The following is an 18,304-nucleotide window of genomic DNA, read 5'->3' on the forward strand; positions in this document are numbered from 1 at the left end:
AGAATTTTTAGTTTTAACCGTTTGTTTTATTAACTTTAACATAATATTATAAATATTTAACTAAATATACTACTTTAAAAGATATTTATTAATTATATTAATAAAAATTTAAATATAATAAAATATTATTATTATATTAATATTTAATATAATACTACATATATAATAATTATATTAATATAAATTTAAATATTATAAAATATTAATATTATAATAATATTTAATACAAGACTAAATATTTAATACTTATATTAATATAATTTTAAATATTATAAAACATCATTATAATGATAATATATAATACATAATCTTAATTTTTATTAAAAAAATTATTATTTATGTTTAAAATAGTTATCATATTATATATATAAAAAAATCATAAACAATATTTTAGTTTAATTTTTCATTTAATATGTTTATGAATTTTTTATGTATAATATTATTTATTTATTTAAAATTTATATGATAATGATATAAATTTAATAAATATAATTAATAGTATCTATAAATAAAACTAAGCAAATATGCATTGTATATTGCTTGTATTTAGTAAAATAAATATATCAAAGAAAAATGTTGTCTATTATTGTAAGTGGTTGCAAGTTTGATATAGTTATTTTATTTAAATAGATATTTTCTAAAAACGGTCATTAACCGAAAAAATTATTCTAAACTAGTTTCCTGTACTCTACCAGATAAATTGAACCAAGCTAATCAAAAAGAGTTATTGTATATTATTATAATAATAATATTTAAATTTATATTAGTATAATTATTATATATATGTAGTATTATATTAAATATTAATATAATAATGATATTTTATTATATTTGAATTTTTATTAATATAATTAATAAATATCTTTTAAAAATATATTTCGTTAAATATTTAGGATATTCTGTTAAAGTTAACAAAACAAACCGTTAAAACAAAAAATTCTCGTTATCTACATACATAAGAGATATTTGCTATGTCAATTAATTTTATTATTTTTAACAATTTATAATTTAAGAGGAGTTCCTATAATTTATCTATAGAATTCTATAATAATTTTTGTTAAAACTAATTAATGACAATTTCGTTTTGAAAGCTATAATATATCTACTACACAATTAATTTTGCTCTCTTTTTTCCTCATTTATCTTGTAACTGCTTTTTTATTTCAATTGAATTCACAGGTAAAATGTGCCTTAGGTACGTAGTTTATATTAGTACTAGGCAATAGAATCGCATTTCGCATGGTTATTTAGAAAATTATATATATAGGCAATTTCTTATGTGGAGACGGTAAAAACGTCTGCATCGGTGGAGACGTTTTTTTTTTCACCATTTGATCAAATTAACGGCTGTGATCTATCCTTGTTCTAACTCTCTCTCATTCCCTCACAATTCCGAATCCATTGACACAACCCATTCAGATAACTATTCTCTCACAATTACAAACAGAGAACTATTCTCTCTCTCTCTCTTCCGAAACTCTCTTCCGAAACAGAGTTCTCTGTTTGTAATCCATCTCAGTTTGTTCTCAAATTAAAAAAGTCTTGTATCATCGAGTCTTATAGATTCCAATCGAGGTATGTTCTAAAATTCCGAGAGTGTCATCGAGGCCCCTTATCGAGTCATATCGATGCCTATCGAGGTATTCCCTAAACTACCCAAAAAGACGGACCATCGATCTCTATCGATGCCTATTGAGGTATTCCCTAAACTACCCCAAAAGACGAACCATCGAGGCCCATCGATCTCTATCGATGCCTATCGGATTAGAACTTGTCTTGTGACTTCTTCAAACTCTATTTTCTTGATACAATGAAAACATAAGCTCCCTTTATATGTGTTGCAAAATCATCATGGTATAGAGACAGGTTGTTGAATATCCTCAATTTGGTTGCGCTAGGATTAGAATTTCGGTGATCGAACTCGAGGTATTTCCTTAAGCTACCCAGAAGCCTGTGCCATCGAGGCCCCATCGATCTCTATCGATGCCTATCGAGGTATGCTATAAAAGTCCCAAAGTCTGTATCATCGAGTCCCCGTCGATCTCTATCGATACATATCGATAACAAAGTAAAATATTTATCTAACTCCAAGTACAGCAGCTGGATTACAAGCGGATGGATTACTTGGATTCCAGGTACAGCAGAGATCAATGGCCGGACTAGAGATCAATGGTCGGACTAGTTTGAAGTAAATAGATTCGTCTTACTAGCCTAACAAGAGCAGGAAACAGATTCGGAAGAGAGAGAGAATAGTTGTGAATGTGAATGGGTTCGATTGTGAGGGAAAGAGAGAGAGAATAGTTATGAGAGAGATAGACCAAATATTAGGAAAATCACACCCCTTTATTTGATCAAAGGGTGCAAAATAAACGTCCCCACTGGTGGAGACGTTTTTACAGTCTCCACTTGAGCAATGCCCTATATATATATATATATGTATTTTTTAATAGATTAAATTGCGGCTAAAAAAGTAATAGAATCGCATTTCACACGGTTATTTAGAAAGTTATATATATATTTTTTAAAATAATTTTTTAATAGATTAAATTGCGGCTAAAAAAGAGAAAATAATTTAAAATTTAAAGAATAATTAAAATTCTATATTTTTCCTTAACTTTCTTATTATTTTTTAAAATAATAAAAAAGTAGGTATAAAAATGTAACATTTTAAAAATAATGAGTATATTTACCGCAATACAAAAATTTGGGTATAAAAGTACAACATTTTGAAGATATTAAATATATTTACCAACGAAAAAAAAGATTTGGTATAAAAATACAATATTTTGAAAACATTAAGTATTTTAGCCGCAATTTATTCTTTTTAATATAACTAAAGGAAAAAAAATTCTTAATATAATAACTGAAAAGTAATTTCAATATACAAAAATATCTAAGTTATATTATATAATTGCATCTAAATAAAATTAAATAAGCGTACATTGTCTGTTGTTTATACCTAGTACATATATATTTTTTTTTTTTGTTATATTATGTCATATATATATACATTCTTGTTACAATATATATATTTATATTTAACCAAAAAGTATAATATCACAATGGCAATGTAGGACTATAGAGATTTTTTTAATGATTAATTAATTCTTTTGTTAAATAAAAAAATAAAATATTATGAGAAAATAGATAAATCATATATAAATGATTCTACAAAGCTACATTGCCTCATATTTACATATAAATAATATGTTAAATATTAATATGACTAAAAATATTATTTATCAAGATTGAGTTAAATCAATCGCCTATATATGGAAAAAAAATACTAATATTTGGACATATTACAATTCAAAATGAATGAATGATACTTTATATATAGCCTACAGGTATAACATTGCAATGATTTGTAAATTATGCGAGTCTCTAAGGATTATTTTAAATTGTTAATAATTCTTTTATTAGATAAAAAAATCACAAATTATGAGAAAATAGATAAATCATATATAAATTATTCTAGGAAGCCAACTCACATCCATATACATCTCCTTTCTATAAGTATATAGATTTAATCTCCAATACAATATGTAAATTTTGTGTTAAATTTGACACAAAAATAAGTTAATGTCATATTTGGCTCAATATTTGCAATTCTGCTCTAATGCACAAGATGCAAATTAACTTAAAAAGTCAACAATTTATTTCATATTTATTGATAATTTACAAAAATAATTCATATTATATTGTAAAAAAGATGAATAAAAAAAAGTAATACGGTTAGTTAATAAATTAGTAACAATATAGTAAATAAAATATATATTTATTGTTGTACTAAATTTGACTTATGATATATTGTGTATTAAATTTGTGCATGTGTCAAATTTAACACACTTTTTAGAACACTATTAAAGTAATACTTTTACTAAAATATGTAAATATACTCCATTATAGATGTTATAAATGAATATCACAATTTTAGTGTGGTTGAGCTCAAATATACAGTTATAACACAATTTTTTATGCACTTAATCAGTAACTAAAATATGAAAGAGGAATTTACATGAAATATGGGAAAATTCAATAAAATTTTATATATATGGTTTTTTTTTGTCTGTACATTTTTTATGGTTTTTTTTGTTATTTAACTTTTTTATGGGTTTTGTTTTCCCATATTTACCAAATAAATTATTTTGTATCCCATATTTTATTGTATAAGTTTATTTATTCTATCTGTGAATTTTTGTGAGGGTATTTCAGTCATTTTAAGTATTATTATTATTATTATTATTATTATTTTGGAAAAGAATTTTTGTAAGAAAATCATAATTCATTAGTTTTTTCTTATGCATTCGTGTGAATTTTTGTGAGGGCATTTCAGTCATTTTAAGTTTTCTTTTTTTTGGAAAATAATTTTTGTAAGAAAATCAATACTTAGTAATTTTATCTTATGCATGCAGGTACTCGAGTACCTATATTTTCTATTGTTTTTTATCTTGATTGTCACGTGTTTTTTTCATTTTATCATTCTATTCTATTAAGCAATTGATATTGTGATATTTGTTCTCATTTTTCTTTCTGTTTTAGAGTTTTTTCAGTTTACCGTTGTGGATTTTGTGCCTTCTGTGTTGTCTTCGTCTCAGTGAGTACCTGGTTTCAGGTGTGTATTTACAGATTGCTTCAGTATCACGTTTTTTGTATATCGTTTAGTTCAAATTTTTTCTTTCCTTCAACATTTGATTTTTTTGTGTTGATTTCTTCTTTTTGTTCATTTTTTAGGGTTTTATAAGTTTCTCGTTGTGGATTTGTGCCTCTTTGTGGTGTTTTCGTCTCGGTGAGTACCCGGTTTCAGGGTTTATTTTTTAATTTTTTTAATGTATATTTTTTGTTAATTTTTCTTTGTATTATCTATTTTCTATCGTGGATGGTTGTTTTTTAATCTGTGTTAATGGTGGTTTTTGTTTTTGGTGAACGATTTTATCGTTAGTTTTTTAGTGGGGGTTTTGTTAGTTTTTTATCAGTTTTTTTTTTTGAAGTTTATGGGTAGTTATTTGTAATTTGTGCTCTATATATATGTATATCTGTTATTCTTTTTCATTTGTGTTGTTTGTTTTTTTATGCAGTGCATTGTCTATTTTAATTTCAAAGTTTTGTCATGGATCACTCTGGTGAAGTTGGTGGTGTTTCTGGTTCTGAGAAGAAAATTTCTGGTATAGTAGAGGATGAATCGAAGAATGTAGGGGATGATATTGGCGAGATTCTTCCTCGAAGGAGTAACGTTACACATTTGAAGTCTGTTGCAAGGAAGAAGAGTAAATCCCCTTCCACTGTTAAACAGACGAAGGAATCATGTGCATCTGGTAGTAAGGATGCTGGAGATGATTCTCTTGAGACTAAGCATGTTGTGGTATATGTTTATTTTATTAAGTATAATAATAAAAAATTGTTGATCTATTTATGTTACTGTTATTGTGTTTCACATTCGGTGGATTGTGTTTGTTTTATTTTTTTATGGTTGTGTAACTGGTTTCTTGTAGATATGTAGTTAATTTGCAGAATGTTCATTTTTTTTTTGTGTTTGTGTTTGTTTTATTTTTATTGTTGTGTTTTTTTTGTTGTTAAAGTGTTTTGTTTTCTTTGTACCTGGTTACATGTGTAACTGGTTATTTGCAGATAACAGTGGAAGATTTTGCTTAATGTTTTGTTTGAGTTTGTAACTGGTTACCTTAGTGAATGAATTGTTTATATATATATATATATATATATATATATATTTCAACCATACAAAGTTAAATACATATAATTGGTTTTATAAATGTAAAATACTTATCAATTTTTCATGTTTATATTTTTTGAAACTGGTTACATGTTTAATTGTTTTATTTTTTTCTTCTACAGGCTCATTTAAAAATAAATCCCTCTAAGAGGTTTGGTAGTAAGGTTCAACATTTTAATGACAATAGTGCCATTAATGACTTGAACTCTAAGTTGACCAAAAGTCAGAAATCATTGTTTAAGAAGACGCCATTTGGGCACTTCTTAGAAGTATGTGATATTCATTTCCAAACTCAACTTGTCCAGCTTGTGTTGTTGAGAGAGGTGTCTCATGAGAGGGAGGAAGAGGAAATGTGGTTTAAGCTTGGTCGTAGAGTTTGTAGGTTTTCTGTTGAAGAGTTTCCTCTAGTTACGGGTCTTAAATGTGATGGTGATTTTGATTTAAGTCATTTTAAAAAAAAAAAAAATTGTTTAAGAAAAAAATATTTGGTCGTTTTGTTGGTAAGGTGTCAAAGTCTGAATTACAAAATGCTTTCATTAGTAAGGATTTAGTTGATGATGATGATGTTGTCAAATTGGGTATAGTCCATTTCTTAGTTAACTATTTGTACGGCTATACCAGTGAGAAGTTGGTTGATGATTTCTTTTTTGAGGTGGTTGATCGAGATATTTCTGAATTAGCAAATATTAGTTTTGGGAAGTTGGTATGGGATAGGAGTTTTCATTATTTGAAAATTGCTTTGAAGGGTTGAAATAAAATCTTTGATGGAGTTTTCGTTGATGGGAAGGTTGGCCTTCACCCTTACAAACTTCTTGGTTTTCCGATTGCTTTTCTTGTTTGGATATATGAATGTATATCTGAGTTGAGTCCTGAGTTTTGTCAACAGGTTGGGAAATAATATCCACGTTTGTTGAATTGGAAGAGTACTGATAATGTCTTCTATTCAAACTTGGTGGCAAAGATTCTCAACAATCAAAATGTATAATATTTTTGTTTTGTAACTGATTACTTGCTAAATTTGTTTTATTCATTTTAGGATTTTTGTTTGTGTACCTGGTTTCAGTTGATGGTAACCAGTTTCTTGTTTTTTTATATATATATTTTTAATTTATTCAGTTGACTATCTTGAATGTCTATCCATCTTCTGAGGAGATGATGAAACCAACAGTGAAGAAGTTTAAGTTTGAGCCTTTATACTTGCCGAAGATGTGTGCTGAAGATGGAGATAGTAGTTCGGGTACCCAGGTACTGGTTGGTCTTGTTGTTTCTTTTAGTTAAAAAAAATATATTATTTTGTTTTGAAATTTATAGGTTTCTTTTTATGTTTATTTTTTGCTGTTTTGTAAATTATTTTATTATGTTTTCCAGGTTGATAATGAAAAGTTGAGATTGATTTGTGAATCAATCTCATCAATAAAAGCGAGCCAAGAATCTATTATTAGTGATATTGCAGTTATGAGATCTGAGTTCATAGGGAAACTCAGTGATTTGTCTGCAATGATTGCAAAAATTGTTGCAAAAAATTCTGAAAAAGTTGCAAGTTCTAGTGATGAAAGTGCTGGTTGTCATGAAGGGGAAAAACCAGCTGATTTTGATAATGTTTTCAGTCCTATTTCTGATGATACTAAGGTAACTTGTTTGTTTGTGTGCTTTATTGTTTTTTTTAACCATTTTTTGTTGTCACCAGATTATTATTATTTTTTTTTTGTCTAGGATTGTGGGATGGTGTAACGACCCAAATCCGCTAATAAGGCTTGAGGGCCTTGATTAGCGTGCCAGGAGGGCATGATGGGATTTATGTGTGATTTTAATGATTTAAATGCATGGTTATGATTTAAAGCATGTTATATGACTATTTGTTTATCTGAGATGCATGACTATGTATGTTAGTATGCATGTAGGCCCGGATCGTGTTAGAAGGGCATAATTGTAATTTTGGCCATGTTGGGCATAACTGCATGGATATGTGATGATTGTTGAGACCACAGTGGTATGTGGGTGTATCAGTGATTTGTGACTCGAGGCGATCCCAGTGAGCAGGCTAGCGGAAAGTCATGACGGGAATTTATACCCGGCTCGGGGCGAGCCTGGGGGTACGAACAGGAATTCAGAGAATAGATTGAGATTTATTTTGATGATGGGGAATGTTTAATTGGTGGTTTATCAGGTGTTGGAAAGCAACGGGAAAATATTAGAGACGCTTGAGGATTAGCGGGAATTGGGTAAAATGACTAAAATGGCCCTACTTGGACAAAAGGATTTAGAATTATGGGAAGGGCATTTTTGTCATTTGGCTTTGAGATAGGTTAAATGAGGCTTTATACACTTAGTGGATTTTGTAGAAAAGAGTATAGGTTGAAAAGAGAGAAAGAAAGAGAGAAAAACAGATGGGTTTTGAAGGGATCGGTTTGGGGTTCTAGCAGCTCTTCTCTTCAAATTTCTTGGGGCAAAGCTTAGTGGAGAGCAAGGATAGGCTGAGCATCAAGGATCATGGGTTAGAATTGAAGATTTGGCAAGAGCACATCAATGTTTGAGGTAAGTTTTAGAGTTTTCAGTTTTGGGCTTTGGCTGGTTTGGGCTGTGTATCTAAGCTGGATTGATGGGAATCTTAGGGGATTTCTGGGCAAGCTTTGAGGGAGAGCAAGCTAAGGAGGCCTAGGGTTGAATCAAGGTCGAAATTTGCAGCAATGGTATGATTTCTAAGACTCTATCTTTGTGGTTTGCATGAATTTCTGGTTTAGGGTTGTTCATGGTAGATTTTGAGATTTGGGATAAATGATCTTGGGATTTGAGGATTTGGGATGCTTGGGATGGATGGAGAGTGTTCATAAGCTTGATTTTGAGTTTGGTAAAGATTTGGGGAAGTTTGGTTTGAGATTGGGTGAAAGAAATCGCAGAAATGCGATTTTGGGTTTTCTGGGCTGCAACTAGCGCTACAGCGCTAGTCAGTGGGCGCTGTAGCGCTAGTCCCTGTTTCTGGGGGGTGCATTCTGCTTGTAGCGCTACAGCGCCCTCTTTAGAGCGCTGTAGCGCTGCACTGTTCACAGACGGGAATTTTTGAGTTTTGATGAGGGATTTTGACCTAGGGTTCGGGGCTTGTTTCCGCCACTTTGTTTTGGGGATTTGGGACTTCCCAGGGGCTCGGGATTGGTCCCGAGGCTAGGTATTCGGACTTGGGTTTCGGTGTTGACTTTGACCTATGTTTGTGCCTAGGTATGCGCTAAGGCTCGAGTAGGATCGTGCTCAAGGAGTCAGGTGATTTAAGCTATCAAATTGACAGGTAAGAAAACTATAACACCCGTAGAATAGGGCGTGGGCCCATAGTGTGATTGCGGGGCACGGCCCTATATTGTATGATGAGATGATTGCCGGGCATGGCCCTATATTGCATTACATGTTAGGGTGTAGACTTACATGTATTGATAATTGTATGAATGTTGTTTGATTTATGCTTTGTATGATTATAATGAAATGAACGGCAAGGGCAGAGTGCGGCGTAGGCCGGGTACGGCAGCGGAGCCGGAAGTAACACCTAGCACATGGGATGCTTATGGTGAGGGTAGGACCCAGGGGATACGTGTGATATCCCTACGGTGAGGATCGAGACCCCAGGCTTCGGTAAGGCTTCGGGGGCGGCATGACCGTGTTTGCTTAGTCTAATGGTTGACTTGTTTGTATGTGGATTATCTGTTATGATAAACTGTATAAATTGCATATGTTATGTTCTGCACGAGTTTTCTTGATAGGCTTCGGCTCACGGGTGCTCTGTGTTGCAGGTAAGGGCAATGACTGGGTCAACCAACCATGAGTACGGAGAGTGTGAAGCGACGCGTACATGTTTGCCCTGCCCGACTGCTTTGGTTGGGGGTTTATTTGAAAATGGCTGTAATAATCTATGATTTTAGAATTTATCAACTGTAAACTTATTTCAAGATGTAATTAGTTTTCAAACCCTATTTTGGGATCCCAATTGTTTAATACTAGAAGTTTTATTGAGTCAACGCATTTTCAAAGATTACAGCCTTAACTTTCTTTATTAGTCACACTTTTGTTTCAAAACCTCGGTTAGCGAGCTCATTGCACTGTTTTGCCTTAAAACTCACTTAGTAACGGCTCTAAGGAAGTAGGGCGTTACAGATGGATTCAGGTGAAGATTTTGATGGTAGTAAGGTAACTGGTTTATGTTTTTTAATAGTATATTGTGATTTTGTTAGTTTATTAGTGTAACCAGTTTCATTATTTATTTTAGGGTGTCGGGAAGGATTTAAATGAAAATTTTGATACTGTTTATTCTGGGTTGGAGTTGTCAAATGTTGTGGGTGGAGATAAGATTTTGAAATTTATTTTTGTATTATTTTATTTAAAATTGAATTTTTTGTAATTGATTTTATTGTTCTTCATTATAAGATTTTTCAAAGAAGTCTGAGTTCAATTCAGTTGGATTAAGTTTTGAAGAAGTATATATGGATCCAGAGATTTTGAATGTTATTGATAAAACTGTTAAGTATGGAGAATGAGAAAAGATATTTAGTTGGAGTAAGGATGATTGGAAAGTTGTGATGGTTGGTGATGTTAATGAAGTTCCTGTTGCTATTGAAAAGAGGGAACCTAAACCTAGTACTCATGTTAAATCTCATTTTGTTACTGAGTTTGGTTCTTCTGAAGTAAAAGAAACTGTAAAGAGAAAGGGAGAAGAAGTGGTGATTGTTAGAGGATTGCTTCCATTTGAAGATGAAATTGGACAAAATGTTTCAAAGAATGAATGCATTGATTATATTACTTGGATTGAGGATAAAATGATTTATTTTAAAAAGTATGTTTTTTTTATATTTTGTTTAATATTATTGTTCTTGATATTTAATTGTCTGTTAATATATATATTTTTTTGTTTTGAAGGAAGAAGAAATTTTCAGAAGTTAATAACATTATCAATTCACTGATGGATTATTCTTTTGTTAAAATTTGTGAGAAGATGTGGTTTTACAAGCTTCAAACTTGTGGGGAGGACCTTAGGGACACTGTAAGTAACCAGGTTCTTAGTATAATGTTCATTAACTAGTATTTGATTGTTTAGATGTTTTGTTATTTTTGTTGATCATGGTTAAGACAATTAACCAGGTTCCTTTAGTATTGTGTGTAAATTGTTTTGATTATTTATGGCTAGTAACCAGGTTCTTGTAGTATTGTGTGTAACTTGTTTTTATTATTATATATTGGCTAGTAACCAGGTTCCTAACTTTTGTATGTTATTTTTTTGTAGCATATCAATGTATGTTTTTATTACTTGAGGAAGAAGATTAAGTTGATTGATGGTTTGAATAAGAGGGTTACAACTACAGACTTTTGGTTTGATGCAACTATCAAGAGTTTGTATGATAACTTTGTGGCACGAATGCTGCTTTTAATAGCAATGAGGTTATCATACAAACTCTTGATAGTTGCATCAAACTAAGAGTCTGTAGTTGTAACCCTCTTGTTCAAACCATCAATCAACTTAATCTTCTTCCTCAAGTAATAAAAACATACATTGATATGCTACAAAAAATAAATAAACATACAAAAGTTAGGAACCTGGTTACTAGCCAATATATAATAATAAAAACAAATTACACACAATACTACAAGAACCTGGTTACTACCCGTAAATAATAAAAACAATTTACACACAATACTAAAGGAACCTGGTTACTTGTCTTAACCATGATCAACAAAAATAAAAAACATCTAAACAAACAAATACTAATTAATAAACATTATACCAAGAACATGATTACTTACAGTGTCCATAAGGTTCTCCCCACAAGTTTGAAGCTTGTAAAACCACATCTTCTCATAAATTTTAACAAAAGAATAATCCATCGATGGATTGATAATGTTATTGACATCAAAAAATTTCTTCTTCCTTCAAAACAAAAAAATATATATACTAACAAACAATTAAATATCAAGAATAATAATATTAAACAAAATATAAAAAAACATACTTATTCTTAAAAATCATTTTATCTTCAATCCAAGAAATATAATCCAGGCATTCATTATTTGAAACATTCTGTCCAATTTCATCTTCAAATGAAAGCAAGCCTCTAACAATCACCACTTCCTCTTCACAGTTTCTTTTACTTCAGAAGAACCAAACTCAGTAACAAAAGGAGATTTGACATGAGTACTAGGTTTAGGCTCCCTCTTTTCAATAGCAACAGGAACTTCATCAACATCACTAACCATCACAACTTTCCAATCATCCTTACTCCCACTAAATCTCTTTTCTCCTTCTGCATACTTAACAGTTTTATCAATAACATTCAAAATCTCTAGATCCACATATACTTCTTCAAAACTTAAACCAACTGAACTGAACTCAGGCTTCTTTGAAAAATCATATAATGAAGAACAATAAAATCAATTACAAAAAATTCAATTTTAAATAAAATAATACAAAAATAAATTTCAAAATCTTATCTCCACCCACAACATTTGACAACTCCAACCCAGAATAAACAGTATCAAAATTTTCATTTAAATCCTTCCCGACACCCTAAAATAAATAATGAAACTGGTTACACCAGTAACTGGTTACACTAATAAACTAACAAAAACACAACATACTATTAAGAAACATAAACTAGTTACCTTACTACCATCAAAATCTTCACCTGAATCCATCCCACGATCCTAGACAAATAATAATAATAATAATAATCTGGTGACAACAAAAAATGGTTAAAAAAAACAATAAAGCACACAAACAAACAAGTTACCTTAGAATCATCAGAAATAGGACTGAAAACATTATAAAAATCAGCTGGCTTTTCCCCTTCATGACAACCAGTACTTTCATCACTAGAACTTGCAACTTTTTCAGAATTTTTTACAACAATTTTTGCAATCATTGCAGACAAATCACTGAGTTTCCCTATGAACTCAGATCTCATAACTGCAATATCACTAATAATAGATTCTTGACTCGCTTTTATTGATGAGATTGATTCACAAATCAATCTCAACTTTTCACTATTAACCTGGAAAAACATAATAAAATAATTTACAAAACAGCAAAAATTAAACATAAAAAGAAACCTATAAATTTCAAAACAAAATAATATATTTTTTTTAACTAAAAGAAACAACAAGACCAACCAGTACCTGGGTACCCGAACTACTATCTCCATCTTCAGCACACACCTTCGGCAAGTATAAAGGCTCAAACTTAAACTTCTTCACTGTTGGTTTCATCATCTCCTCAGAAGATGGATAGACATTCAAGATAGTCAACTGAATAAATTAAAAATATATATATAAAAAAACAAGAAACTGGTTACCATCAACTGAAACCAGGTACACAAACAAAAATCCTAAAATGAATAAAACAAATTTAGCAAGTAATCAGTTACAAAACAAAAATATTATACATTTTGATTGTTGAGAATCTTTGCCACCAAGTTTGAATAGAAGACATTATCAGTACTCTTCCAATTCAACAAACGTGGATATTTTTTCCCAACCTGTTGACAAAACTCAGGACTCAACTCAGATATACATTCATATATCCAAACAAGAAAAGCAATCGGAAAACCAAGAAGTTTGTAAGGGTGAAGGACAACCTTCCCATCAACGAAAACTCCATCAAAGATTTTATTTCAACCCTTCAAAGCAATTTTCAAATAATGAAAACTCCTATCTCATACCAACTTCCCAAAACTAATATTTGCTAATTCAAAAATATCTCGATCAACCATCTCAAAAAAGAAATCATCAACCAACTTCTCACTGGTATAGCCGTACAAATAGTTAACTAAGAAATGGACTATACCCAATTTGACAACATCATCATCATCAACTAAATCATTACTAATGAAAGCATTTCGTAATTCAGACTTTGACACCTTACCAACAAAACGACCAAATATTTTTTTCTTAAACAATTTTTTTTTTTTTTAAAACGACTTAAATCAAAATCACCATCACATTTGAGACCCGTAACTAGAGGAAACTCTTCAACAGAAAACCTACAAACTCTACGACCAAGCTTAAACCACATTAACTCTTCCTCCCTCTCATGAGACACCTCTCTCAACAACACAAGCTGGGCAAGTTGAGTTTGGAAATGAATATCACATACTTCTAAGAAGTGCCCAAATGACGTCTTCTTAAACAATGATTTCTGACTTTTGGTCAACTTAGATTTCAAGTCATTAATGGCACTATTGTCATTAAAATGTTGAACCTTACTATCAAACTTCTTAGAGGGATTTATTTTTAAATGAGCCTGCAAAAGAAAAAAATAAAACAATTAAACATGTAACCAGTTTCAAAAAATATAAACATGCAAAATTGATAAGTATTTTACATTTATAAAACCAGTTATATGTATTTAACTTTGTATGGTTGAAATATATATATATAAAAAAAAAAAAATTCATTCACTAAGGTAACCAGTTACAAACTCATTAAGCAAAATCTTCCACTGTTATCTGCAAGTAACCAGTTACACATGTAACAAGGTACAAAGAAAACAAAACAGTTTAACAACAAAAAAAACACAGCAATAAAAATAAAACAAACACAAACAAAAATGAACATTATGCAAATTAACTACATATCTACAAGAAACCAGATACACAACCATAAAAAAAAAAAAAAAAAAAACATAATCCACCGAATGTGAAACACAATAACATTAACATAAACAGATGAACAATTTTTTATTATTATACTTAAAAAAATAAACACATACCACAACATGTTTAGTCTCATGAGAATCATCTTCAGCATCCTTACTACCAGATGCACACGAATCCTTCGTCTGTTTAATAGTGGAAGGGGATTTACTTTTCTTCCTTGTAACAGTGGAAGGGGATTTACTTTTCTTCCTTGCAACAGTGGAAGGGGATTTACTCTTCTTCCTTGCAATAGACTTCAAATGTGTAACGTTACTCCTTCGAGGAAGAATCTCGCCAATATCATCCCCTACATTCTTCGATTCATCCTCTACTATACTAGAAATTTTCTTCTCAGAACCAGAAACACCACCAACTTCACTAGAGTGATCCATGACACAACTTTAAAATTTAAAATATACAATGCACTGCATAAAAAAAAAACACAAATGAAAAAGAATAACATATATACATATATATAGAGCACAAATTACAAATAACAACCCATAAAATTCCAAAAAAAAAAAAACTGATCAAAAACTGACAAAACCCCCACTAAAAAACTAACGATAAAATTGTGCACCAAAAATAAAAATCACCATTAACACAGATTAAAAAACAACCATCCACAACAGAAAATAGATAATACAAAGCAAAATTAACAATAAATATACATTAAAAAAAATAAACCCTAAAACCGGGTACTCACCGAGACGAAAACACCAAAAAGATGCACAAATCCACAACGAGAAACTTATAAAATCCTAAAAAAGAACAAAAAGAAGAAATCAACACAAAAAATCAAATGCTGAAGGAAAGAAAAAATTCGAACTAAACGATATACAAAAAATGTGATATTGAAGCAAACTGTAAATACACACCTGAAACTAGGTACTCACCGAGACGAAGACACACACAGAAGGCACAAAATCCACAACGATAAACTCAAAAACACCCTAAAACAGAAAGAAAACTGAGAACAAATATCAAAACAACAATTGTTGAATAAAATATACTGATAAAACGAAGAAAGCGTGATAATGAAGATTAAAAAATAATAGAAAATATAAGTACTCAAGTACTTGCATGTATAAGATAAAAATCTGAATATTGATTTTCTTACAAAAATTATTTTCCAATAATAATAATACTTGAAATGGCTGAAAAACCCTTACAAAAATTCACATAAATGCATAAGAAAAACTACCGAATTATGATTTTCTTACAAAAATTGTTTCCCAAAATAATAATAATAATTCTTAAAAAGAATGAAATTCCCTCACAAAAGATAGAATAAATAAACTTATACAAAGGATACAAAACAATTTATTTGATAAATATAGGAAAACAAAACCCATAAAAAAATTAAACAACAAAAAAAAATCATAGAAAATGTACACACACAAGTCATATATATATATATATATTAAATTTTGTTGAATTTTTCTATATTTAATGTAAATTTCTCTAAAATCTAACCAAACACTTACTCTACAGGCCCAAAGTATTGGAACATAAAAATTGGGTCCATATCACATTCGGCCCAATTACTGCAATGCGTTGAGTTGCTTCAGCATCTTCTTATTCATTTTTCGGGAAAAGCCATAGACTTCGGCTTAGTGGGAGAGAACTGGTACGTCAAAGAACGATAATGGAAATGAGGGTTCCACCACTGTTCAACCCCATGAGCACATCGAAAATCCGTCGCCGGAGTCAGATTAACATTAACAATGGCCGAAGGAAGTAAATCATAAGGTTCAGAATCCTTGCCCAGAGCACCAGACAAAATACTCCCCACAGAACTCTTGGTCGCCAACTTTCCGATCCGACTAGCTCCGATCTCCTTCATCGTCTTCCGGTGCTCAAAATACCCAATATACCCCGAGCAAATGTGGTCCGCTGGGTTAACGAACAGGTTCGGGAACCAAGTCGCGATCACAGAGAACAAGTCCCGATCTTGTTGTTCGGTCTCGCCATGATGGTTATGCCGGCATTTAACGACGGCGTTTAGACCCGCCTTCATCACGCTCCCGGCGATTCGGATCCCGTTTCGGACTCTCTCCTCTTTGACTCCCTCAATCGGAGCTGATATAAATGGCGGGTTGAAAAGATAAGTCTCGATGGGAAAACCCATCTTGGCCATGTTCTTCCCGGCGAGTAATCCGATCGCCGATCCCAACGAGTGTCCGGCAATCCAGACGCTTCCCGGACCGGCGACGGAGACCAGATTTTGAATCGTCCGAGTGGCTTCCCGGACTCGGGAACTTTCGTGGATTCGGTTGAAGATGCATCGGAAATCGAGCTGGAGGTCTCTGGATCTGGTGTCTTGGTTGGTTAGGGTTCCGCGTAAAGCGACGACATATTTGGGGGGATTGTGAGGATTTGCATGAGATGCGTATCTGTATTCGTAGATGGCACCGAAGATGGAGTGATCGACGCTGTCGATGAGGACATGGTTTAGGCTGAAATGGAAGAATTCCCAGTACGGTGGAGCTTCAGCATGAAGCCCTAGTCGATTCTCTTGTCTGTCTAGTTCGATTAGGTAAGCTCCTTCTACCAAGCTCGCGGCTATGACTCTTCTGTGATGTGTGTTTTCCCTATATATACATATATAAACTTCATCATCATTATCTTCATCCTATATATATATGTATATGAACGGGTGTGATGAGAGATTACCAGTCAACAGTAGTGAGGTGTGAAGGTCCTGAAACTCTGAAATTCGCAATTGGAGTGGACATCGATCTCAAGTCTGCAAATGTCAAGAAGAACTGTTATATAAATATATATATATATATATACCGAGGTGCTTCAAATGATAGAAGTTTGACCTTTTCTAAACAAAGGAGGAGAAGACTGTGAACAGTGAAGCTGAAAGGAGGAGAAGACTTTCTCCTAAAGAAAGAATGAAAGGAAAAACAAAAACACAAGTTGCCCAATGGGTCGGTGAATTTAAGGTCAATGAATTATTTATGTTTAGTCAAGGTCAACTGGTATCCGTACAACTAATATATTCCTCTTGTTTATGTTTTCTTAACGGACCCGGATGATGCCCCGCCCGATACGGAGGGAGACGGATCTCGTTCTATATTGCCTGCCGTTGGATTCGGTGTTTCTAATCCAAGGGTTGGGTTGGCAGCTCTTTTAAGCAAAATAGATCTTGGCCAATGAAGTATTTAATAGTTTAAACGTGGCTGGGGAGCTGAGTTGAGTGTTCAGAAAAAACTACACTTTATAGACAGTTGACAGGTTTTTATGTTTATTTTATTTATTTGTATCAAGGCTGCCAAGCAAGAGTCAAACTTTGCATCTTGGCCGTTGTTTTAAAGTGGGTTTCAATTACTTGATTGTGTGGCTGGGATGTTGCATTGGAAAGACAATTGTAACTGACATATACCATGATAACGAGTGAGAGTAGCTAAATGGCTTTTCCATACTCGATTAGGAACACCACTGAAATGATAAAAAAACTAAGAAAATCTATTTGTATACCATTTCTTTTTACACACAAACTCAGATCAAAACATGAAAGGTAATGAATATAATCTCTTCTCTTCTTAGTTCTTCTCCTATTCATATTTTCTGTGTTTTTATTTATTTTTCTTATAATCCATATATTGTGAACAAATGTTGGTATTCTTAAGTAAAAGTGTGAAAGCAAAGATTGTAGGGTATTTTACGCCTTGTATGTGCAGGATTGTTCTATAGTTCTAGGGTAAATACTTTTTTTTACTTAATGGTTTAAGTTGTGTTTACAGCCATTGTTAACAAACCTATCGTGACTAAAAGTTTATGGATGATATTCTTTTTTGTTGTTGTTTATGAAAATTTCATATCATTATTTGTTTTGCTACTTATATTGGTTTTGTCTTATTAGGCTGAGATTTTTTTCTACTATTTCGTCGATCTAGAT

At 31.6% G+C, this 18,304-nt stretch overlaps 1 protein-coding gene across 1 annotated transcript; it reads right to left on the bottom strand.

The window, feature by feature from the left end:
- Nucleotides 1-15,863: 15,863 nt before the first annotated feature.
- On the bottom strand, nucleotides 15,864-17,228 carry LOC133834506 (GDSL esterase/lipase At4g10955-like). The gene is made up of 2 exons (XM_062264144.1): nucleotides 17,071-17,228; nucleotides 15,864-16,988 (listed from the first exon to the last, which is right to left on the bottom strand). Exons 1-2 carry the CDS (start codon nucleotides 17,130-17,132, stop codon nucleotides 15,977-15,979), a joined length of 1,074 nt encoding a protein of 357 aa, XP_062120128.1. The 5' UTR covers nucleotides 17,133-17,228; the 3' UTR covers nucleotides 15,864-15,976.
- Nucleotides 17,229-18,304: the final 1,076 nt, after the last annotated feature.

The sequence above is a fragment of the Humulus lupulus genome, chromosome 5 (genome assembly GCF_963169125.1).
Source record: "Humulus lupulus chromosome 5, drHumLupu1.1, whole genome shotgun sequence".
NCBI lineage: Eukaryota > Viridiplantae > Streptophyta > Magnoliopsida > Rosales > Cannabaceae > Humulus > Humulus lupulus.